This window comes from Tinamus guttatus, unplaced genomic scaffold (assembly GCF_059628265.1).
Source record: "Tinamus guttatus ecotype Peru unplaced genomic scaffold, ASM5962826v1 Tinamus_guttatus_pri_ptg000602l, whole genome shotgun sequence".
Lineage (NCBI taxonomy): Eukaryota > Metazoa > Chordata > Aves > Tinamiformes > Tinamidae > Tinamus > Tinamus guttatus.
Genome location: NW_028289136.1, coordinates 7,653,236 through 7,678,374, shown reverse-complemented (window position 1 = coordinate 7,678,374; position 25,139 = coordinate 7,653,236). Strand labels below are relative to the sequence as shown.

Sequence of the window (25,139 nt, the reverse complement as noted above, 5' to 3'; positions counted from 1 at the left end):
GTCTGTGTCCCTTTAGCAAAGAATGGAACAGAATTTAGCACCACAGGATGAGCCAAATGCAAAAGCAAAATTGCAAATGCAAATGCTCAGCCCCCCAAACAGATGGTTCCCAGGTTGGGAACAGCGATGTCTCCAACCTACTGGAGCCAGCCAGCTCTGTCCCCTTGCTGGGTGGATGGAGAGGCAGGAAAGGTGCAATAGGATCCCTCTGGTCACTGTTGTTGAAATGCTGTTTTATCTCTTTGCATTGCAGAGGAAATCCAGCTCACGAACAAAGACCCACGCTGGGTTGGTGCCTGGTGGCTTGGCTACCTGGTTGCAGCCAGTCTCGTGGCCGTGTCTGCCGTGCCCTACTTCTTCTTCCCACGGGAAATGCCAAAAGAGGTAGGTTGGGTGAAGGTGAGGCATGCTGCGGATTGCTCCTGTGGTTTAAAACACGGCTGCAACCACCTCCTGGGATTTCTGACCTCAGTCCAAAACCTAACACTTCACAGGGCTTTACAGAGCCTCGTTAGCATGGGAGTAATGCATAAAACACGAGTGCTTTTCATTGCATTGTGCACAAACAGGCTCTTCCTTCCTCACCACCTTCTAAATCCACGAGGAACAAGACTGTAGCAGTGGTTTCAGGCTGTGCAATTTATAAATACACCCTCAGGTCAGATGTGTTCTCTGATTCAATCTCAACTCCAGTTTCAAAAGATCTTCCTTCTCAGGTCTGGTATGCTAAGCAGAGCCTGGTTTGGCCAGTGAAACCCAGAGCAGTTTAACTGGTGTCATAATATATTTATAATAATTATAATGTATTAGTATATATCATATATTATACCTTGGTGGCACTTGAAAGCAGCTCTGTGTGTTGATACCCCTGCTCGCATAACCCAAGGCCTTATTCGTGGGATGATGGAGATGTAGGCAATCCCATGTGGATTAAAGTCCTGCCTTTTGTAGCCCACCCACTTAACCACTCACTTTCTGTGGGGCTCAAGGCTTAGCTGCTGCACCAGCATCCAGCTTTGCCCAATGACTTGCCTGTGACCTCTTTGCTGGCCAAGGGCACTTTGGAGAACTTTCAAGCCCTTTTCCCTCAGCCAGACTTGCCATCCCTTAGGGTGTAATTCAGACGTTATCATCTCCCTGAAGGTTCCCCATCTGTCAAAGGGCCAACATGATGCTTCTCCCAGCTCTGCAAAGTGCTCAGAACTATCTGGCAGAGAAAACCTTTAACAACTAAAAGCTGTCACTGCCAGCCAAGCGAGCATCTGACTGCTGCTTGCTTGGAGGAAGCCAATGTCTGTCTCTCGTTGGCATCTGCAGCTGGGGAAAGCTTGGCTTTTTCTTTGCTACCATTTGGACTTCTCCAAAGCCCTCCCAAATGCGTTAGAGCTTGTGCCAACGTGCAAAACAGTCTGGGAGCTTCCCACATGCTTGGCTGGCAGCAGGTCCTGCTCTCTGGCAAAGCAACATGTCTTGGGGAATAACTCAAAACAAGCTGTTCTTCCCGAGCAGGTATGATACCACGGTTCTGCACGCTCGCTCTTATCAAAGCTTCGGGGACGCGTTTAGTAAGTGAAGCTGCAATCAGCTTGGTGTCTTGGCCGTATTCCAGCTTGTGTAGTTGTCTCTCACATAAATTTACTTTGAGACAGCATCGAAACTTTCTTGTCTAAACAAGTTGTGTGTACACCGTTGGGTGGAATAGTTCTTCACTTCTGCTGGTGCCTGAATTCCCTAGTGGATGAGTCTGACTGTGATTTTGGAGCTCCCTTGCTCTGGAAAATGTAAGCTGCTATACACTTCTGGGGGCTAACATGATATGCTATATTCACTGCTAGGTTCCCAAAAGTCCTTTAAAACAGTTATGAATGTTCTATATTAGCAGAATCTGCTCAGTGCATAAGGGTGACACTGCATCTTAGGATAAAGGTTCTTCCTTAGGACTGCTGAGAATATTAATTTCATTATCAGCTTTTGAGAGGAAATAATGCATGTGTGGCTAAAACAACTTCTGCAAGTTCCACGCTTGGATCAGGCTGAGAGCTGTGTGGCCTGTAAAGGGCCATTGGTCGAGTACTGATTTAAGAAAGAAACAGGGGGATTTCTTTCTCCTCTACTGGCTGGTATTTATAAGAAATGTTTCAGACAGCTCAGCACTCATTTATTTCTTTGCAGACCAGATTTTCCTTGAATTTCTCATTGTAGTGTCTCCCCGTTGGTTTCTACTGGATACTCAAAGCCCCGTGGGAAATCTGCATTAGAGCAGGTCATTTTCTGTAGGTGTTGTGGGAAAGAAAAAAAAAAAAAGTCATTTTGTGTTGCTTGCCCTTGTAGCAAATTAATGCTGAGGTGAGGGTGTAAACTTGATGTTTTTTCCATCACGAAGGGCATTGCCCTTCCTCTCCATTGAACTGGAGGTAGCCTCCTTTCCGAGGTCACTGAATTACAGTACCAACTCCTTGGAAAAACAGTTCTCCTCCAGAGGAGCATTAGCCAGGCCAATCCTGATGTTGGGGAGGAACCATCTGGACAAGGTCTTTGGAGGCCAGCTGATCCCAAGACAGAGCAGAGCTTTCAATCCACCAAGTGCTGGTCTCAAGCTCGCCTTCTGCTGCCACCATTGCACTTGGCTACCTGTCCTTGGCACCAAGGGCTTTTCTCCCCAATTATAAAGCCCTGCACAGTATCTTGACCCATAATCACTGCCCTGAGGCACCGCAGCCATCATAACTCATGGAAAATGCAGGAATTCTGCATCCACTGAAGAAGCCCTGATGTTTCCACAGCACCAACCAAAGGCTTCATTTCGCAGCCTTCATCTCTCAGAGGCCAAAAGGAATTTCAGGCATTCCAGGCCAGTCAGTCCTAATGCCATTTGCAAATCCCTGGGACTACTCATGTCTCAGCAGCTCAAGAGACTTCCTGGGAATAAAGCATTCATGGATGTGTTTCCCCATCACAGAGCCCACCAAATACCATCGAAGGAGCAGAGGCCAGAGCACAGCTCAGTTTTTCTTGCTGCCAAAAGCCCCATTTCAATTTTTTTTTCTCATTTTCATCCTTCTTATCATCTTGTTTCTTTTCTCCTGGTCAGTCTGTGTAACTCATTTCAGTCCTTGGTGGTTTATCCAGACATAGGAGCATCCTTCTCAGTGTACATCATTCAACAAACATTGTATAGTTATGCATCTATCTGTCTTTTGGGAGATTTATTTGACTCTTCCAACCAGCCAAGGCAGATCTAGGTTATTCTACAACCACATTTCAGCGCAGTCTTTATTTTACAGCATTTTTATTTGAAGTTCCTGGAATGACTCGTGCACTTAGTGTTAACAATGTTAATGATAATGAGAGTTTGCTCTTTTAGTCTTTTTTTTTTCTGTAAATCAGTCATACCAGATTCTGAACATTTTTGTTGCTTTGTAGCTGCTCCAACTTGTCAGTCAATTTCGAGCCCTGAAATGCTCAGGAAAATCCTATTTGAGGGAGAGTTGCAACAAAGCTATAAAAGTTGTCATGATCTCAGGTAGGGAATGAAGGGCAAAGACTTTTATTTGACAAGCTGTTTAAAATCAGGGCCAGGTTCTCCTAATAATTCCAGTTTAATGCAGCCTCCCAAGAATCTGAATCGTTTGCCCTGTCTATGGTGAAGCCATGTCTTGGGCTTGGGGGAACTACAGCATTTGAGCATTTCCCAGCTGCTGAATAGCAAAAGTTCAAGGATTGCCTTAAATGAAAGCAGGAACATTATCCGTGTTGACCAGGTCTCATAGGCAAGACCTGTCTTGCACTACTGATCATCTCTTGGTTCTGGTTTCATTTCGTGACGCTTCAAAGCCCTGTAGAAACCCTAAAAGGCACCTGAGTGACACTTCCTCCTAGCCTGGACAAAGCTGTTCCAGTGATGCCAGATGTTTGCAAGCAGACACTTCATGAGAAAATCAGATGGTTTTTATGGGAAGCAGGTCCCGCTCCTTCCCAAGCTCCTGGTTGTGCAACCCTCTTCCAGGTATCTCTCCCTCTTCGGTGTTCAAACTCACCTCCTTGCATCATCAAGCGTTGAGGTTTATATTTCACACCATTAGTTCGTTGCTGTCCTCGTGCTGTCGCTAACCCCAGTTAAATCCTTCCCTGCTCATTGTCACATTTGCATGGTTGTAACAAGCAACCGAATCTCCTGACAGCCTTAATTTCACATTAGGGAGACTAGCAAGGCAGCTGGATGTGTCTTCTGCTGTCAGAGATGTCCTGGCTTGGTCAGATTCCAGTTTTCCCAGTGTGATCCAGTGTCACTCCTTGCTCCACTCCAGATCTGGTCCTTGATGTCTGTGCAATGGGTTCTTCTGTGAACACCATCCTTGATATTTGCATTTTTTCTCCTATTTTTCCCGTTCTCCAACTTAACTTTGACACTCTTGCAGGCAATGTTGTTTATTCTACTTTGCCAAGGCCTAAAAGCTATTAGACCCACTGCATTCCCTTAATTTATTTAAACAACGGTGTTACTGAGCAGGGAGAGCTGGCTGCAGTGATCTATGTGCCTCTGTCAACCACTAATACAAGGCGACCCATCTTGCCATTTATCTCTATCTCTCCAGTTACTTTTTCTTCCAGAATTTGTTGCACTTCTTGTTTATCCGTTCATCTTCACTCTCAAGTATAATCCAGGGCTCCACTCTGCTAATAAAACAAAATGAAACGAGAAGGATGTTCCAAATCTTTTATTAAGAGGTTCAGTTAGGGCAAGGAGGGAGTTAAAGGTTAGTGTTGAAAGCACACAGTGAGATTATAAACCTGGAAAGCATAGGGATTTGGTTCCACTGTGGCTTTAGAGTGCCACACATCCCACTATTTTTCCACCCCTTCTTGCCTGGCATATCTTTCCCTAAACAGAAAGCTGCTGGGAAGCCTGTGGATGCAAACGGGGGAAGATGAACAGGGCAATGCTCCTTTTGTGTCCTTTTTCATCTCGAAAATTCACATGCTTGGGCTTAGAGAAGCGAAAAAAAAGCAGGATGGAAAGGAACCATGAGTATAATTAATGTCTTACTCTTAAGACGCTTCTTCACCGTGTCATGGCAAAGCCAACCCAGGGCAGGAGCAATTCTCCGTGGTGGCCGAGCGGCAGGGAATTGCTGGGAATGCTGCTCCAGCCCCATGGGAGATGTTTCCGCTATTGTCTATCCCACCAGATTTTGCTTTAAATTGCCCTGTGGAGTTTAAAGGGGGACACCCAGCTGGACCTGCAGCCCTTGGCAGCAGCACAGAGGAGTTAGGAAGTCATTAAGCTGAGCTGCCAGTGCAAAACCCATCCATCTAGATGATATCTCCAGCCATGCGGCTGCAACCCGGAAAATTTAGGAGAAAAAACCTGCAGAACAGATCAAAAAAACACCTGGTGTGTGGAAACAGGAGGGCAGCTGCAGACATGGAGTAAACCGGAGCTTCCAGCTCTGCCCCAACACCATCCCGTGCCGCTGGCATTTGGGAGCATCCAGAGGACCTGGGTAGCCAACAGCAGCCTTGGGGGGTCCCAGGAGGGACCTAAGGGGGTCTTGTATGGTGGGAGCAGCTCTTACAGCCCCAACAAGTCGAAAAATAGCATTTTTGGGAGTGCTGGTGGCAGCAGCAGCTTGCAAGTGCCAGTGTTACTGGAAAGGGTTGGTCTTTCCGCTTGGATTTTCCCCGGGGAGCTTTGCAGACAGGCACGAACCGTGGCCAAGAATAGTCACTGCCTTTTCTGCAAACAAGGTGCTGCAGAGGCTGGTTCAGCTCTGCGGGAAATAGGGTCCGCATCGGGAGCTGTGTTTGCTGGAGGAAGCGAGACGTGGGGCTTGCAGGGAGCGCGACCTTGTCGGGAGCTAAATTAATTCCAACCTGTCGGAGGGTTTGGAGCTGTGGGGTTTTACATTTTGTTTGTTTAATGTGAAAATAGTATCCCTGACCTTAATTCTCACCCAGTGCACAGGGCCAGGTTGTACTCAGCCAGAGGGAAATGCTGCAGAAGCCCCAAATTAAGCAAGGAAAACCTCTTAAAGCAGGGCTATTCATCTTATTATTTTCTTTTCTTTCCTTGTGGTTCAATGGAATAAACCCAGCCTGCCGCAGGCTTTGCTTGTCCTTACCCCAGGTGCAAAACTGTGCAGCGTAAGTGGAACTTTGCTCTTCTTGCCAAAGTCCCGCTGCTCTCCCGGCTCTGTTGCAAGGGATAATTCCGCAAAATCCTAAAACGGGGGAGTTTTGCAAGAAGTTTGCTCTGTTATTAATTGCTTGTGTGGTTTTGCTTGGCAAGACACAGTGCTAGACAGCAGGGAAGAGTCAAAAGGCCAGTGCAGAGCATTGCACCGATGGCCTCCGGGTTGCCAAATCACCTACTCGGAGTGATGGATTGCAGCTCCCAGAGGCATCCAGGACTGGGGATTATTTAAAGGCCGGGGATTTTGCTTTTCTTCCCCTCAATGTGCAGACAGTGCCCAGCATGCCGTTACCTCTCGGAAATAAAAACTACTGTAATCTGAGAAAACCACGGGCAGGAACAGCTTGAATGTATTTTTGGAAAATAAATACAAGCAAATTATTTTCTCTGAGACTCTTTAGCCCTAATTGAAAAGTGAAAGGAAGCTGGATCTAATTTTGCATTTGAAAAACGTGTTAATCTCCAAATTCTACCAGTCAAAACCATGAAGGGAATTTCACAAATTTCACTTTTGCCTTGCCTTTTATGTTTGAAAATGGAATATGGTGATCACAGTGTGGGACACTTTGACCTCTCTAATGACTCTCTTTGACTCAACGAATCTCATTTTCAAACAAAAAGAGATGATTTTAGCCAACGAACTGTACATTTCCTTCTGTGACTTAAGAAAATCTAATTCCTACTGAATGAATTCATTTGTCCGAGTCGCATTAACTTTGTGTGAGCAGTTGCAAATGCGCCGTTGCTGCGCTGAGGGTAACGCATCAGAAATGCCTTTGCTGGCTCCAGCCAACCAGCTGAGAAATTGTTGCGGTTTCCCATGGATCAAATAAAAAAGCATTCCCATCTGGACACTTTCCGCTATTATAGATGTGTAGTAGCAAATCTAATCTAATTAGTACGCTGTATCCAGTGATTCCCTTGGAAGCTCATGGGGCAGGAGATGGATGCACTTCCAGGAAACCCTTCTTCGCTCATCCTCCCTCTTGCTCATGCAGGGACTGGATGCTAAAGCAGTTGGACTCTTGCCCGAGACGCATCCAGCTCCTGATGGAAGCAGGGATGATCTTGGGCATCCCGAGTCTTTCTCTTTCTCCATACTCTGCCTCCCTTTGCCCATCAGCCCTTCTCAGCTTTTTGGCTCAAATTGCACACAAGGTACATCTGGCTGCAGGCATTCACATCCAGGTCTTGCATGTTCCTGAATTAGTAGGTGAAAAGCTGTTGGCACCAGCTGCAGCCCCATTAAAGGAATAACCAGAGCCAGACAGAGCTATGTGACCTCCAGTTCCCATGATCTGAGGAGGAGGAGGAGGAAGAAGGCAGAGTTGCAAGATCTGGTCCTGTCCAGCATCAGGACCAGAGACAGGAGGTCCCATCCCTGCTGCTATTTGGTGGGAGAAAAGGCACAGCAAAAATGCCAAGCCCATGTAGGGGCTACTGGTGAGAGGGACCAAGTCATTGCAGCTTGATGCTCAATGCCCCAAAACTGAGGGGGTAGCATGCACCCCATGCCCCAAAATGGGGTGAATTTAACCCCCATTGGGTGGATTCTGCCCCGAGGTCTCAGCATGTTGCTCCAGATTTTCTCTGCTTGCATCCCCCTGCTCACAGCGACCCAAGGGACCCTTTTCCAGGCTGGGGGGACCATGCAGTGACAGCCTCTCTCATGTGTCCCCAGGTGTCAAGCAGGGAGGAGAAGCACAGCAAGGAGAGCGAGGACGCGTTCAGCCAGCTCCGCTCGAGGTCCGAGCACATGCAGAACATGTCTCTGATCCAGTTCATCAAATGTAAGTCAATGCACGGCCCCACTCGCTGCCCTGGACCCGGGAGGACATTCCTGCTCTTACGCAAATGTCCTGGTTTTGGTAGCAGACCTGGCCATGCACTGTCTTGCTGCACACAGCTGATGCTTCTCATGGCCCTCATCTGAGCAATTCGGTTCAGTTTGTGCAGGATGCACTCAATCCACTTCAATTGGCTTGTTTAGAAGCCATCGGCCTCTGAAAATCATCTCAGGCTGAAGGGAATCAGCTGGGCTTTAATCCGCGAAGGCAGCTGCTAAGGGTTATTTTCAAGGAAATACTCAGCTCTTTGGCAATGACCTAAGAAAAGCGATCCTCTGACATTAACCCGAGTTAAGCTGCAGGTTTTCTATTGCATGGGAATGGATGCAATGGTTGGATGGGATTTCCAGCCAGGATTTGCTCTTTGCTTTGGAAAAAATAGCTAAAAATGAGCTACCTGCTCCTAGGCGAAGACAGATCCTTGTCTCTACCACAGTGCTGAGTTTCAACTGAAGGTTTTCATCAAGCCTGCTGAAGCTGTGCTAATATTTCCTCAATTTTGAGTATTTGTGCCCTAAGAGCCTACAAATGCCCCAGTGTCCATAACTTCTGCCAGCAGCACAATCCCCCTTGAGACACCTGGGAAATGCATTTCCTTCGCCCTCCGTTCCCAAGAAAACACTCCCTGAAACTAGAAACAGGGCGGTAGCTCCTGTGCAATGTTGCAAGCAGAGATAACGTGGGTGAAATCAAAAAACTTCAGTCCTAGCTCATCGAAGGGCCCCATGAGAGAGAGTTTTGCCCCCAGGTTTGTGATCCCCCTTTTTCTTCCTCCCAGTATTCCCAGCTCTATTTTTCCTGTGTTTCTTTATGCACTGGTTTTCCTATGTTTCTTATGGTTTATGAAAACAGCATTTGGAGATTTTCCAAACTGCATCACCTTCGATTTTATACTTTGGGTTGATTTAAAACAAAACATACAAACAAAAAACATTTCCATGCATAGAGGACCTGCTCTGCAAGCACACAGGAGTGTTAGGAGACAGGCAGTGCTATCCCAGCAGAAGATACCAACCAAAGCACTTCCCTTTCCCTCATCTCTTGCAAGAGAAGGAGCAATTGGTTTAATTAGCTCGTTGTTATACCTGTGGCTCTTCTCTGTCTCATGAAAAACAATCTGTTTTTTGGCAAAGGGCTGGAGATGGCAAAGGGCAAGGAGGAGAAGTGGTTTGGACCTCACCTGCTTGCTGGTCCATCTCAAGGAAAGCCATGTACCTGGAGCTACCTGCAGTCTTGGTGTCACCGCTGGGATGGGGAGGGTGATATTTTAACTTTGAAAACTGGTTTCGTGCTTTCACATGGGACATCCAGGATGGCAGGTAGGATGGCCAGAAATTTGAAGGAAAATAAGGAATAACCCACTTGGGAGGAAGGCAGAGAGCCTGGACTGCTTTCCTTCCGGAGCTGATGTCTGGTGAAAAGGCAGTTGCCTCTCTGGACCTGGCTGGAGCCAAGGGGAAATTCCAGGTGTGGAGAAAGCTGCTGCTCAGGCTGTGATTCAGCAAAGGATTGAGGCTGCTCCGTGAGCAGAGTAACAGGGAGAAATGTTTTTAGAGCTTTCTTAAGGGCTTGGCTGAAGCAAGCCTTAAATTACTGAGTTGACCTGGAGGAGAAAGAGACGCTCAGAAACGCTGCTTAGTCACATATTTCAGCTCAAATGATATTTCAGCTCAAATGATGCAAGATGAAATGTGATTATGGAGGAGGAAATGCATCGTGTCGCTTGTTCTGTTGCTTCAGTGCACATGGACATGACGGAGAGCAAAATCCGGCTTCAAGGAATTCCTGCTGGGAACGAACCAGAATGGTTTGGAGTCGTATTCCCTGAGCTGTTTGGTTGTCCCAATGTCTCCCAAAGCTGCCAGCAAGCTTAGAATATTCCTGGGACCAGGTGCAATGAGCACAGGGAGGAGTTTGTGAGGCTGTGGGAAGCGTTCCTCAAGGACAGGAAGAGGTTTTTCCATTCATAGCCACTGGCAATAACAGGATGGAGCTGTGCACACAATAAATATTCAAGCAAAGCTTTGGGGACACTTGCAAACAAAGAGGTCAATAACCTGAGAAGGGAGCAGGCTCCAGGCACTGGAATTATTCAACACCGGGAGAGTCAGAGCATCAGGGGGAAGGATTTTGGCTCTCATCCAGGTGCTCTGGATGACATTGGGCTGCTCCCTGTACTCGCTCCTTCTGGAGCTGCTCAGAGCAATAGAGAAGTGGGATTTAGCTATTTCTCACTCATTTCCATTGCTAATTTCCAGGTGGCTGCCGAAAACACCTGGGAGGATGGTTGGCTTTGCCTGTACGCACTAGGAATTAAGCCATTAAAGGCAATCTTCAAGGCAATTAAAATACTTGGACTTGTCATTTTTCTATGATGCCTAAAGATGCTTTCAAGAATATTTTAAGGTTTTAAGATTTTTGTTCACGAATTGCTTTTAGCTGAGGGAAGGACTTTGGGCTGGTGCTATCAGGAGGGCTGGATTTCTAGTGAGATGGTGATCGCAAAGGACAGCTCATTCACTGCCTCCTGCTGCTTTCTGTCATAGCTTCAGAGTGGGAGCTGACTTGGGGTGGGAGAGGGGGGAACAGTTTGATTGAAAAAGACCAGAAATATCTAGGGGAAACAAATCTCTCCTTGTGAAAGATTTCCAGTGCCTTGTGTTAAATCCAGAATTAACTCTTGCGAGATATTTTGGCAAGCACATTGGGGTTTCCTATTTCCCATTCAGGCTTCCTATTTCTCATTCATTTAGGATAAAAACCAGGCAGGAATATCCTTCAGAAAGCGTCATCTCTGCAGATACTTGAGATCTATATCACCTGCCCTTGGTGAGACCTTGGTCTCATCTAGATGATGTTGCTGTAGTAGGTTTTCTACTGCAGACGTCTCATTGCAGCTCGTTTTCTTGTTTGTTACTGCTGTCCTCCCTGCTTTCTGCCATACCCATATGCTGACTTCCTTCAACTTCATGTCCTGTATTCATGGACCTGTTTAGTGCCCTAAGTTTGATGCTTCCCCCAGCATCCGTGTATATAGCTGTTTGCATAACCCTAAGAGAAGGGTACTGAGCCAAGAAGGTTCAAAGCTTCTTCTCACCGTTGCAGAGGGACCTTTGCTCTTGATGTAGCTTTGTGGCCAGCTAAGTAAAATGCCCAGCTCAGGGTGACTTCCAGACAAGCTGTCCTGGGTGCATTCCCTCAACATGCCTGTGCCAGCGCAGATATAAAGATAGTCCCAATGTTTGGGAATTGCTGAGAATTAGCACTGTTAATTTATGGCCAGCCCTTACATTAATCCCTCCCGTTAATTCCTTATCTCTGCTCCAGCATATGGGCTCATAGCGCTTTCATCTGGGAAACTCATCAGCTGTTTGTATAAAAGTCACCCTTAGCTTCACCCTTTGCTTGCGGGTTGCGAGGCTGAATGAAGAACAAGGGGAAGACAACAGTTCAATGGAGCAGAGGCACAAAGAGAAAGTGGTTTCCAGCTTTGCAGGGGGAGAAAATAGCTTGGAGCAAGGAAACGGCATCATTGCAGCTGGTGGGAGTCAGTGACGGGTGTCTGAATTCCCACGTTGTATCTTTGCTGAGCAGGCTGAAGATGCCTTTTACCAGCTGCTGGGGCATTTTTCCATGTGCTTCTCACCCGTAATCAAAAAATGCACCTGTGTGATGGAAATGAAAAGGACACTGAAATTGCAAATGCAGCAAACAAGGAAATTAACTTTATTTAATTGCTTCCCAGCTACTGCTCGTGTGCATTTTAATAGAAGTCTTGCAGAAAGCTTCAGGGTGAGGGGATGAGAAGCTGCTTTTATTTGGGTGGTGTGTGTTAGTAGTTTTTGCATGCTGTCAGTGCTGATTAATGTAATATACACAAGAGACTGCATCCAAGACACGGTGCCAGCCTCTGCTTCGTCCTACCAAGGCAAATACCTGTCGCTGCAGGGTGAGTTCACATGTTTAACACTGTCATAAAAACATAGTGCAGCCCTCAGGATTTGCCTACGGATAACACAGGATGATGGAGTGTTTTCCATATTACTCTCGGCCATTCCAGTACAGTCCTCACTGTAGAGAGGATGAGATGGATCGTGTTTACAGAGGCTGAAAAAATATCTCAAAGCCCCTTCCCTTTCTCCTAAGGCTTAGCAGGCCCTTGGCAACCCTAAATAAAATTTTTTGGGGTATGGCCTCAAGGTGGGCTGTCAATTTGCTTGGGCTAAGAGGCTTCGTCATTTACCAGCACGCTTCTAAGGGGTTTATTTTTAAGAGTTTTATTTATCTGTATGATTCAGACCTTTCATCCCCTGTCTGGGCACACGTGTGCTTAGAGCTGTACCAGATTTAACGTGCTACAACAGAAAATAAATGTGACCAACCTTAGCTGCAAATCAGAAGAATTGAGAGATAGAGATGCGCTCGGCAGGGATGAGATGCATCCAGAGAAGAGTTATCCTCTGCTCATGCTCACTTTGAGGCTGGATACTCTTCTCATTGAAAACCCTTTTTGTTGCTTCATCTTTTTCAACACCTGGCTTCCGCTGTTAATTCACCATCCCATCTTCAATTCCTGGCACTGATGGGATGAGCTGCCAACTTCTTCACCTCTTTCTCTGCATATTGATAGGGGAGCCTGGGCAGCTTTAACAGGACACCTCACTCCTGGTGCCAGCAGAGATGGAATCTACTTTATGTTTAAGGAATTCCTGTTCCTCTTAGTGCCTGACCAGATTTTCTGGTCTGTGGGGGCAGCGAACATTCTTACAAACTCACCAGGAAAGGATAGCAAAAAAATTCCAGGGAAGTGCAAAGATTTTCCACTTTCCATGGAGCAATAAATTGCTTTTCCCCCCTTCTGTGATTTTCTTCCTTTTCCTTTCAGATTTTCCTGTGGTCTTGCTGAGGAACCTCCGGCATCCTGTCTACCTGCTGGTGGTCTTGTCTCAGGTCAACCTCTCTGCCATGGTGGCTGGTTTAGCGACATTCATGGGGAAGTTCCTGGAAAGACAGTTCTCCCTCACAGCATCTTTTGCCAACATGATCATTGGTAAGTGCTGCTGACACGCTTGGGACTTGCCAGCTTTTGAGCATTTCTTGGAAAATAATCTGGAGGCTACTAAGAAACTCCTTTTCCTCTGGAGCTGCCAGTTTCCTGCTGTCCCCTGGAGGTATGTACTGAACAAGGTCTCTGCCTGAGTGATTTTTCAGGTACTAATTTCCTTCCTTTACATTGCAATCTGAGCTCGCTATAATAAAGCCTTGCAAGACCCGGAGAAATGTTTGTTATATAAAGCTGTTTGCTATAATCAAGGAGAGAACATTATCTTGTGTGAGAGGGAAAAAAAAAGGCATGAAAAACATGCACCTTTTTTTAATAGGAATTAGTCACACTGAGCACTGGGTTAAGGGTCTTGGAAGTGGGACTAGATTATGCCCAGAGGTCCCTTCCAAGCTGAACAATTCTGTGATTCTGTGTTGTAAGAAGCAGGTAGTAAAAAAAAAAGGAAAAACTGCAAAAATGCATGCATACATTTTGCAAGACAAAGAAGACCCATTAGACTTGTTGTGCTAACCTTTTATAAACCCTTCAAAACCCTTGCTATAATTAACTAATTTCTCATAACAGTTAGGCTAATTGCTGGCTGTTGATATCGTTGCAAAGGAAGGATGAAGCTTTAAGCAGTATATGTTCTTGTGAGATTAGACTTCTATTGCTGTAATAGCCATAATGGCTCGATGGGCTGGGATTGCACTGTGTAAATTTATCACGATAATAAAAACACAAAGAATAAAGCTGTACTCTTACAGTAAGTTAGGCGAGTTGAAGAGTTCAGAGGTCTAGGCAATAGATGCAGAAGTATTTGCAATCATTTTAAACAAATAGTGTGCATTCCTCCGAGTAAGGAATTTCTAAAATCTTTAGCAAATCAGATGACAATGAACAGACTGAAAGAAGGGAACAGGCTGGTAAAGCTCTTGTGCAGGCAAAATATAGTCAGAAACCATGAAATCTTTTTTTATTTTTGTTTTGTTTTTGGACACATTATTTCATCAACAGTTTCATTATGCAGAAATAAAGCATCCTCTCCGAGTTTACTTGATATTTTCTCCCATATTCCCTGAAAGATTGCATTTTGAACGATTAACTCTATCTTTTCCATGGGACGTGATGTTTGGATGATTTGGTCCCTAGATCTCCCATTTATCTGTCTAGAATGGGAGCCTGCTTGCAGTGAGATCCTGCAAAACTGCTGGTTTTGCTCTTAGTGTTATTCTGCAAATTTGGTATGCTGCAGATCGTTGGTGCTGAATATTAGGAAACCAACAGCAGATCCTCTGGGCCTTCATTGCAAATGGGCCAATAGTTATTCTCTTTTTCCTGCTCAGAGCTTAGAGGATAAAAATCAAGCTCTAGGTCCAAGCTGTAACTCTTAGCCCTGGGCTGCAAGGCAAAACAAGGCACTTTTGTCTCTGCAGTCTTGACTTGCTCCATCTCCAAAATGGTGTTTTCTTTGCAAGGCTCCTTGAGCTAGTGGTGGATGATGCCAGGAGCTATTTTTTGGGTAAATGAGCTGGCGTTGAGTCCACTCAGAGGCTGATGTAGGAAGCCAGCAGGGAGATCACCATTCTTTTGGGACAGCAGCTCTCTTACTCTTGGTGCCTTCCCCCAGGTGCTGTGAACATCCCCGGGGCCATGGTCGGGATTGTGGTGGGTGGTGCCATCATGAAGCGGTTCCAGATGTCCCTGAGGCAGTGCGGCGCCCTGTGCATCCTCGGCATGTTCCTCTGCGTGGTCCTGGCTTTTCCCCTGCTCTTCCTCGGCTGTCCAACGCAGAAGGTCGCTGGCGTCACCTACAGTGGCAGGTACCAAGAACTCAAGCTATGTGAGGTGACCAACAGTGCATCCTTGTCTCACTTTGTCACCTCCAGTTGGACTCCTCAGAGTCAAGATTGGAGTTTGAAAGTTAGGCAGAATACTCAGAAATTCGGTTATTCCCTTATGAGAAACCATCCCTTATGGTGATAGAACAAGGCTGGAAATGATCATGGTGGGGGAGGTAAATGGTGATTCTGTTGCATTCTTGCTCACTCTAGCTTCATTGACCATGAAACCCAAAGTGAATGCCATTTTGGCACAAACAACACAAGATGAACATTCATCTCAGAAAATGCAGAATATAATTCAGGGACTAATAATCTGGCAAGAAGTCAGCCCTGGGCTAATACCTGGGAGGCAGGAATACTTCCCCACACCACTGGAATGCAGGCAGGACCTTGCCTTCATTTAGGGCTCCATCCAAGCTTCCATAAACCCTTTCAGTCAGATCCTTGAGATTTCAGTGATGTTGGATCAAGCTCATCACCTCTGAGAGCACCGTGTTGCTCTATCCTTAGGACTCCACACTGGGAACTGAAAGATCAATGTGAAGCAAGTGCAACTCCCTCAATCACTTATGGCCAGTCTGCTTTTTCCTGCAGAACAGGGGCTGTGAGGGCTTATAACAGAATTTCTGTGGGTCCCTTAGACGTTACATATGTGGATGGTTCCGTGTTAAGCAATCGAGTGTTTCTCTACTAAAATCTATTCTTATTTTCTGCATAAGATATGTATATCAGCGATGCTCCTATAATACGTACTAATATATTCTCTTATCTCTTTCTGGTACAGCTCTGGATATGAACACCACGCTCTGGAGTGTAACCTTCACTGCAACTGCCCTGAGAAAGCCTACAACCCCATCTGCGGCTCTGATTCTATCGAGTACATCTCGCCGTGCTACGCTGGCTGCGAAGTCATAAATATTGATGCAGTTAAAAACACAGTCCTGGTGAGTCATTCCCCACTGCGCTAGTGTCCTGGCTTGGGTTGGCGAAAGAGGGATGACCAATGCGGTGCTTAAGGCTGTCTCTGAGGCTCTCTGGCATCTTCATGCCCTTCACTCTTAAACTGGGACCTGTAAGGTCTCCTTTCTTGGCTATGGTGGCATAGGAGGACGTGCAGTAACAGAAGGCTGGGCCAGTTGTAGCACCCAGTGTGAGCCAGATCAGCCTCTGTGGATGCCCCTGGTCTTCAAGGGATGCCCACCTACACCAGGCTTCTGCTTTGAACTGCTCCATGGAAAGGGACTGGTGGAAACCAGGCTCTGATATAGGCAGGTTGTGTGAAACAGCAGCAGAAAAGACACAAGTGATAGCTACAGGAGGAGAAATCAGTGTGTGACTTATTTTAGTTATACTGCCTGCCACCATATACATCAGGCATCTATAGGTTATGCATAGGGATGAAAGGAAAGGAGGTAAATCCCACTTTGGGAAACTCAGTTAGCAATTCTGTATGCGCTAGGAAAGCCATGCGCAGATGGACTGTTGTCCCAGTTCACATAGTGTGACATTTAGCACAGTTCCTATCCCAGCTTCCATGGTTTCTATCCCACTCATAGGCCTTCAGATGTGCAGAATAAAATATCACAGCCTTGTTGTGATTTGCATGTCCATAAGCAAGACTGATAAAACCAAGTATCTGCATGAAATTCAGGGGAGAGAGCCTTGATGTAGGCTAGAGAAATGGGCTCCAGTCTTGACTTTCCCTCTGATTAGCAGAGGCCTGGCCAGGTTTATCTAGATGTCCTGTGCTCCTTTTCCTCTGGTTCTTCCTGCTCATGTCCATAATAATCCCAGCAGAGCTGAGTTTTCATAGTGCCAGTTGCCTATTGAGCCTCCAGGCAATACAGCTCTACAAACAAATAAGAAGGAAATTTCTGCCAAGCCAAACACCTAGCTGAAAAATGTTACTGGTTCATTTAGGGTAAGCAGTTTTCCTCTCCGTTCTTGGCACAGGGAGTGATTGTAGTGTGAGACTGGCTCGGCACTCTTCTTAGCAGCATTTTGTTAATTAACAACACTTCATTCTAATAACAATTATGTTTTCTGCCAGAGCTTATTCCCAAAGCTGCCTGTTTGCAGCCTTGCGCCAGCCTCGTGCACGATAGTCTTTTAGCTTAATCAAAGTCGATGCCAGCCCTTTGGCATCCCTCATTCCCAAATCTGACCCATAATTGTGTAATTATTACCTGATGGTGGTAGCTACATGTTACCATAAAACAAGGATTCTCTTTAACTGTGCAATTACTACTTACTAAAGTCAGCGATTGGTCTTAAGTGATTCGCCGACTCGTTCTTTCAATTCCTGCTGGACTTTGACCAGGAAGCTTGTCCAGTTTAAGCTGTGCAAGAGCTGCCACCCAAGGGCTGTATCTCCCTATAAAAAAGCCCATCCCTACGGCAGGGTGCAGCTCATGGAGCCCATTGCATCCCCCAGGAACGCATCCCCCAGGGATGCTGCAGGCAGCGATTCGGCCACAGATGCTGCTCTCTGCTCCTACAGAGCAGCTTATGGGCCCACTTGATAGGCTATGGTTGGTTTTTTGTTTGTTTGTTTGTTTTTCCTGAAGATAAAGGTATAAACCCTGTCCATGGCTGCTCAGCAAGAGGAAACATGTGCATTACACGGGGTGTCTGCCCTGCTGCTAGTTAACCTGGGTAAGGGTGTGCTGCTTTGGCACCATTCAAGACAGCAGTTATCTCAATCTTAGCAGCTGAACTTCATCCCACTCCCACAAAACCTGCAATTTTTGTACTCGGCCTCACTGCAGTCCTTTCCAGGGAAAAGCCCTTTCCGGGTTGTTTAGTGCAATCTCCGTTTTAGTGCTGTCATGAGCAAGTCCTGGACACATGATTTGCTCCTTGCTTTTCCTGATACCCCTCAAATCTTAGTCCCAGGGGCCCAAGTGCAAGACTTGGCCAATTTTGCACAAGAGCAGGAGGTTTAATGCTGACAACTTTTCAGTGCTTTGCCATTTGTTTGGGCTCAGCACGATCTGCTGAAGCAAGGCCCCCATGCACTGGATTCTCCCTGCTTGCAGGCAGCACGCACCCCAAAACTTGGAATGCTGGAAAGTCCCAGCTGCGGAGGAAGAAGGAGAAAATAAATAAATAAAGCAACACACACACAAGCCACTTTCTCTTTTAAGGGAGCAATTACCAAGTATTACTGTCAGGGATGTCTGGCATAGCTGAAAAACAGGAGGTTGGCTGCACGCCAGCCTGCTCCTGCCTGGAAACCGCAACCCTCATTTCGGGGCTCTGCTGGGTTATTTTCTGCTCCTGTCCATGTGATTTGGGACCCCATGGTTTGCCCAGCGCAGGGACCAGCCTGGTGCCACATCAGCATCACAGTGAGGCTGCCCAGACGCTCGGTTAGATGCCACTGGACCACTGCCAGCATCGCGGTGAGTCAGTTCCCCGCAGGGTTTTGCAGCCGGGGAATTGCTCCTGGGCCTGCAATCCTTTGGATTTTGGGGTGAAAGGGACTGAGTTCTCTCTCCTGACTCTAACCCAGGCCCTTTTCCCTGCTTGGCCTCGGCAAATCACTTAAATGTCTCAACTCTGCATCTCTGTGAGAGAGTGTTGGGGGTGATTGCGCAGATCAAGCGAGCGTTTATTTATCTAATTGCATTTTTGTTAACCACTTTGGCCCAAATTCATCTCAATTATCGTAGCCACTTATCTGCAGAAAGGACGGATTGCTCTCTGGAGACCCACTTCTCTCTCAGTGACTGCAGAAGGACCCCAGGCAATGAGTTTGCTTGAGTGCCTTTTCGATGGCTGGAGGAGATAAATCCCAGCCTTAATTTAAAACGTTAAATCCTCTTTCCTAGGGCTGGAAGGAGGCAACGTGTCACCTCTCATTGCAAATCTACCCCTTTGCTCTTTTTGTGGAGAGGTTCCTTATGATTCCCTAAGCGATGATGTAGGAACAAGCCCTTGGGAGACCTTGGATCGATCCTGCTTCTGGGACCTCTTTTTGGTGAATTGTCACCCTGTTGTGAGTCTGTTCCCCTCCAGGATATCTGAGATTGTGCTCTCTATATTTAAAGTTCTGTTCCAGAGACTGAGATTTCTTGTTTAAAAAAAGAGAATTTTGAGAGGAAAATCATATCCTGTGCCCAGGGGCATCCTTTCTTTGCTCAGGTGGTGCCAGCTATTTATGACCTTCTCTCCAAGGTGAAGTTTTGCATTTCCACCCAGGGAAGTGTTTTCTGACTCAATATCTCACTGGATTTTGGCTATGTGAGAGCAGGAGATGGATGTTGTGGCCCAAGCCACAACCCATTTCTCACCCTGTCCTGCCAGGGATTTTTGGGCTTGTCCGTGTAGCAAGCCATGCTCCCATGAGATGTTTTAAACCATTCCCAGATGCAAGGTTCTCCCTGGCCATGGATGGGCTAGCTGGTCCACTTCTAGGTTTGGTTACCAGCCTGGGTAAAGGCGTTCCCAGGGGTCTATCCTGGAGAAGACAGAATCTGGGAACAGGGAGCAGAACCCAACCTGTTCCCCCAGAGATTTCTGCCAAATTGTGTGACAAGATCTTTTCCAACCATAATGATTCTTTGATTCTGTGAGCCATCAAGCTCACATCAGGGTTGGCTGTTCTAACTGCTGCGAGTGAGATTCTTCCAGAGTAGATGGAGACATGCCAAGAATCCAGATTTATGTGAGATGCCGAGGCATCTAGCTGACAGATGATGACATTAAAATAAACCTATGCATAAGCATCCTTAACGCACAATGGATGTGAAACAGAGGACAGAAAACACAAGACGAAGCACAGGAGGAGTAGGAAAGCACTGCTGGGGCTTGCATGGACAAGGCAAGGGTGCATCTGGGTGCTCCTAAAAGTCAAGAGAGCTCAGCCAAGGCATTGCAGTAGCCCATCTCCCCTTCCCTATCGGCTCACACATTTTTTGCATGTGTTTCTTTCTAATTTTTTTTTCTTTTTGGTATTTTCCTTTCTGAAATATCTCATGCTAATCGCTGCTAATTATTTACAAAAAACCCCCAAATGCTCCTCTCCTGCCCCTTACAGCTGGCAAGTCTATGTGGTACCTCCGATGTCTTGGTCAACATGAGCAGCCTCTGGGTTTTGTCTTTCCAGAACTACACCTACTGCAGCTGCATCTCCGAAAATGGCCTTGCAGGCTCCGCCAAACCCGGGACCTGCGGTACCAGCTGCTCCCACCTGCTCCTCCCCTTCGTGGTGTTGTCCTGCGTGGCGGGCATCCTCGCGAGCACGTCCCACACGCCGTCCTTCATGCTCATCCTGCGGTGAGCAGAGCGGAGAGGACACTCCTTTAAGTAGGGTGCACTCCAGAAATGGCATCGAGAGGCTGAGTTTGGGGAAGCGCCGCTGGAATGGGGGTGGAAGGTTGGGTGCAATGGCCAGGTGAGGTTATTGCAACCGACAGGACATGTCCAAGCATGCATGTCCTTGGAACAGGTTGCCCAGAGAGGTTGTGGAGTCTCCTTCTGTGGAGATCTTCCAAACCCGCTTGGACACAGTCCTGTGCCACGTGCTCTAGGTGACCCTGAGTGTGCAGGGGTTGGGCTAGATGCCTCCAGAGGTCCCTTCCAACCTTAATGATTCTGTCATTCTATTCCATCTTCTGGACTAGGCTTCAGGTGGAGCTGTCTCCATACCTCATCCCCTCTCACTGTGCCTCATCCCTCTCTTTGCATTAGAGCAGATGCCCCAGGCTGGGGGGGAAATGCAGAGCATCCAAGCAGGACTTGCTCTTGCAGACCCCACATTAGCAGAGCTCCTGCCAGGCTTAAGCAATAAGGGCTCTTCTAAGACCTCGTTAGCTGCTGCTGCTAACGAGACGTTAACGCCCTATGGAGTTATGCAGCAAATAGAGGTTTCAGGCACCACAGGGCCACCAGCATTGCTCTTGGTGGCACGTGGCCTCTATCAGCAACTTCAGGCAAGGAGCAAGGTGGTTGTCCCCCATGCACGCCACCCACTACGCAACCACCCACCGGTGGGGCTTGCAGGAACCCCTAATTTTTGCCCCCGTTCATGTACATAGCACAAAAATCCTCTTTTGGATCCAGCAGCTGCTCAGTTCCTCTGGCCCACCCACGGCGGATACTTCAGTAATGAGATACGCTATTAATGCCGTGTTAATTTAGCATGGCAGCGTTTTGGCGCTTTGTCATGCAGCTCCACGTTGAGCAGGGAAGTCTAATTGCCTGCCTTCCTCCTGAGAAGTCTCACTTGAGCAGAGCCTCGCTTTTTCCTAAAAAACAGCCTCCGAGGAGGGCATTAAATGGGATTAAGCAGCTGAGGGCCAGCGAGCAGAAAGGGTGCCAAGGCTCTGCCCAGGACTTGGCCAAGCTGGGAAGCTGATCCAAGAGACCAGCCTGGAGCTTCAATAAGCTCAGAGCTCATTGCTCAGGGCTAAGACACCCTTCTGCCTCCCTGCAGGCTCCCCAGATCTGCAAAGGGAATGTCTACCAGTCCGTAAATGGTATTCCCAAGCACCCTTTCTCCATCAGAGCAGCCAAAACAGATGTTTTTGGGGGAAGAGAGGCAGTACAACCTATTTTTACCTTGACCCTAGGTCAAATAGGTTCAATAACTGTTTATGCCGTATTAATTTAACCATGCATACAACAGCAATGAAAGCTGAGCTCTCTGGGGTGTTGTGAGTCTGGGGGTGCTCTACTGCCCTGTCCCACTGCATGTTTCTCCTCTGAGGTAAGAAAGGACCGCAAAATGGTCATCTTCTTGCTACCATTGTGATCTCCATATAGGAATATAGGTACATTTGGGTCATTTTGTGTGACCTTGGCAGGAACCACAGTCTAAAATACTTCAGAAAACTGAAGGGCCAGCAAAAATATACCCTGGGACAGTGCATTGCAAAGAAAAAGCCACTTCCTGAATGGGTAAATCACTTTCCTTTTTCTTTCACAAGCACGCTTTGTATTGCTTGTACTTTGCAGAGCCAGGGGCTCCATTGGCATCTGCCTGTGGTTTACTCATAGGCATTCTTTAAATTAAAAACAGGAAAAAAAAACACGACACTTGGCTGAGCACCTCCCTTCTCCTGCAGAGTTTGGTCGGATTTTAAGGCCAAAAAAAGACTGTGGCAAGCATCTAATGAATGAAACGTCACTGCTTTTGCTGACGTCAGTGGGAAGAGTCTCAGGTCCTTAGCGTTTGGGCAAAGGGGTGGCTTTGTGGCTGAGGTGCCCCAAGGGCTTGCACGGTACCGGGGAGGAAAAACTCTGTCCTTCCTTAAGGGCAAGAAGGACACACTGAGCCCTCTTTGGATTTTGTTTTTTTCAGGAGCGTCCAGCCTGAAGACAAGTCGTTTGCTGTTGGGATGCAGTTCATGTTGCTGAGAGTTTTAGGTAAATTAAGACATATTGAGGAGTCGGGCTGAGGATCGCAGCAGCTGCTGGAGATTGGTGTGGGGCTGATCCCTGTGGAGACCTGGGGCTGCAGAAGAGCTCAGATATGTTTTGGGGAGGCAGGAGGAATCACTGGAGAGTCCAGGATGCTCCTCGCTGCTTCCTCTTGTCTCCCCAGTTGGTTCCAGCTCTCTCTTCAGTCAAATCTACCCTACTCTGGTCTTAAGCAGTGTGACTCTGAGCTGATTTAATTCAACAGTGTAGACAAAGTCACAGACATCATTAAAATCTGCCTGGCTTTTTTGGAGGGCAGCTGTTGGTTGGGTTTGCCTCTGGCATGTTGGAGGCTGCAAATCAGGCCCCATGACCCAACCAGGTATTTTTCACATGGAGGAAATTCATTTTAATCCCAATGTCACTCAAATGTACCACTGCAGCTGTAGGAAGGAGTGTGCCTCCACGGTCCAGGAAGGAAAAGGGCATCATTCCTGGTTTGAGCCATGGTCTTGCATCCAAAATTAGTGAGAAATGAGGAGCTTCTCACCACTGTTCCCCAAAGTGCGCGTTAAACCTGGTTAAGCACCTGGATCTGCTTAGCACATCTTGGAAAATATCCCGGATGGGGCTATCCCTGCAGAGATGCTCCCATGACACATCCCCTCTTCCCCTGTGCTTTCAGCGTGGATGCCCAGCCCGGTCCTGTTTGGCAGCGCCATCGACACCACTTGCATCCTCTGGGAGAAGAAGTGCGACAAGAACGCCGCTTGCAGATACTACGACAACGATCTCTTCAGGCACAGGTAGGGCCTCCAGGAGCCCCCATCACCAGTCCCTTTGGGCTCAAGCTCCTGTGATGGAAACGGGACAGACAGTGGGAACGAGGTATAGGGACAGAGGGCAGTGTGGCATCTTGTGCTCTCCCACGTGCTGAACCCCAGTACATGTCCCTTTTCCATAAGATGGGATCCAGTAACACCATGGAGAAGCCCATCCCAAGCCATTCCAGTTTCTTCTGCTCCTCCTCTACAGCCATTTCTTGAACCATGTTGGATGAGACCCATGGAGCCCATCCCCACATTTGGGGTTTGATGGGTGCCCAGAGACTTGGGCAACTACTGTGCACCCAGGAACTGCCCCTGACTTCTTGTGCTTCCACCCCACAGGTATCTCGGACTCCAGCTTTTCTTCGAAGTGGGAGCTTTGCTGTGCTTCGTGACTGTGTATATCATTCTCAGGCGTCAGGAGAGAGAAGCTCGGAGTGTAGCAGAGACAAAGACAAACCCAGAAAAGGAGAAACTGGCAGGAAAGGCCACAAAGAACCCAGAATCCAAAGTGTGAAAAGATGTGAATGGCACTCCATGTGCCCAGGAGGGAAAGCCAGGTGGATAACCCCTCACTTGAACTGTGAAGGATGGATGCTTGGAGCAGCCGAAGACAGGACTGCATCTAGGTGGGCTCCTTGTAGTCTGCCTGGAGAGTCTTCCTACACACTATCCTACACCTGCATCCATCCAAATGCTGCAGCTGAACGTTTGCATGGATCAGGCCACATACATTAATCTTTGGACACTGCAGTCCTCCGGATTTATATTCCTCTAAGCATTTGTTCCTGCTGACACTCTCAAAGGTGCCATCATCGAGCATTAACCACACAGCTGAATTATTTTTTATTAAATGCTTTTTAATAAATGGTTTTGTACTGTACTCATATGTCTCTATGAGTGATGGACTGTCCTCACCCCCAAATGCCAATTATGTCCTGCTCCTTTCTCTCTCATGGTGTTAGATGGTCTCTCAACTCTTGAAGGCATCGTCCAGCTCCAAGTGACATTGATAGGACTTTTGTCCCATGCTGGGGACCATTGCCCAAAGCAGCTCGCACATCTCAGCTGCTGGGTAGAGGTTGCTTGTTGCAGGAGCTGGATGGTAGGGGACAAGAGTAAAGGAACTGGGGCGGAGGATTAAGGAAGGTGGACACCAAAAAGAGCTGCAGATCCCGTCCAGGAGAAAACAGAGCTGTGGTGCTTTGGCAGCATGGCCCCTTTAGGCAGTAATAATAATCCTCACCTTCAGATTATCCACACTTGCCAAAGGGGGTTACTGAGGCATGTGAGCATTAATCCTCCTTCCCGCTTCCCACCTTGAGAGCAGCAGAACTTTCCCCAGAGCCCCTTTTTCCCGGGCCAGCGAGGTCGGTCCCTCCACAGATTGGGCAACGCTCGCGGCTAATCCATTTGACCGCGGAGCTGGAGGGTTGTGCCGCGCTTCTCCAGGCGGTCGCCACCGGTGGCAGCTCTAATTACGGGCTGAAGGTTGAGCCTGGTTTTATTTCAGCTCAGCTATTTCCTGCATTCCTTCCATCTGGGGGTTCCCGTCCACCCAAGGGCGAAAACGGCAGCGCTGGGCTCGGGCCACCAGCGCAGCACTGCAGCCCATGGGGTAGCTTGGCATCTTTGGCTTTAGAAGGAAAAAGTCCAAATACGCAGAAAAAAGCAGAAATAAACAGCAGGGAATAACCATTAACTCCTTGCACCCTGCCTATAAATCACATATTAAGGGTGTCTACCGTGCACCTCAGTACATTGGTGGAGGCTATAAAGGATGCTGGTCAACTGCCTGAATTGGGTATTTTGCCAGTTTGTTTGCCCAACCGTTTTGAGAAATCAAATTAATTTCCTTTAGGACAAGGGACTAAAAAAAATAATGCAGTGTATTTTGTTTATTGAAGAGGTGTTTAATAGAGAGCTCAGTACTATTCACAGGTACCTACACCGCAAAGTGACTTCTGGCATAGAAGAGCATGTTAAAGGAGACAGACTCGAGAGATGAAGCTAGACCAT

General features: G+C 47.3%; 1 protein-coding gene across 1 annotated transcript; it reads left to right on the top strand.

Moving 5' to 3' along the window:
- Nucleotides 1–253: 253 nt before the first annotated feature.
- Nucleotides 254–23,671, top strand: SLCO2B1 (solute carrier organic anion transporter family member 2B1; the record flags this gene model as incomplete). Its single annotated transcript, XM_088534940.1, has 9 exons — nucleotides 254–384; nucleotides 7,875–7,983; nucleotides 12,926–13,090; nucleotides 14,715–14,907; nucleotides 15,713–15,872; nucleotides 20,039–20,208; nucleotides 22,235–22,299; nucleotides 22,979–23,099; nucleotides 23,463–23,671. Coding segments are annotated over 9 exons (1,289 nt in total), but the record flags the coding sequence as incomplete, so codon positions are not given.
- Nucleotides 23,672–25,139: the final 1,468 nt, after the last annotated feature.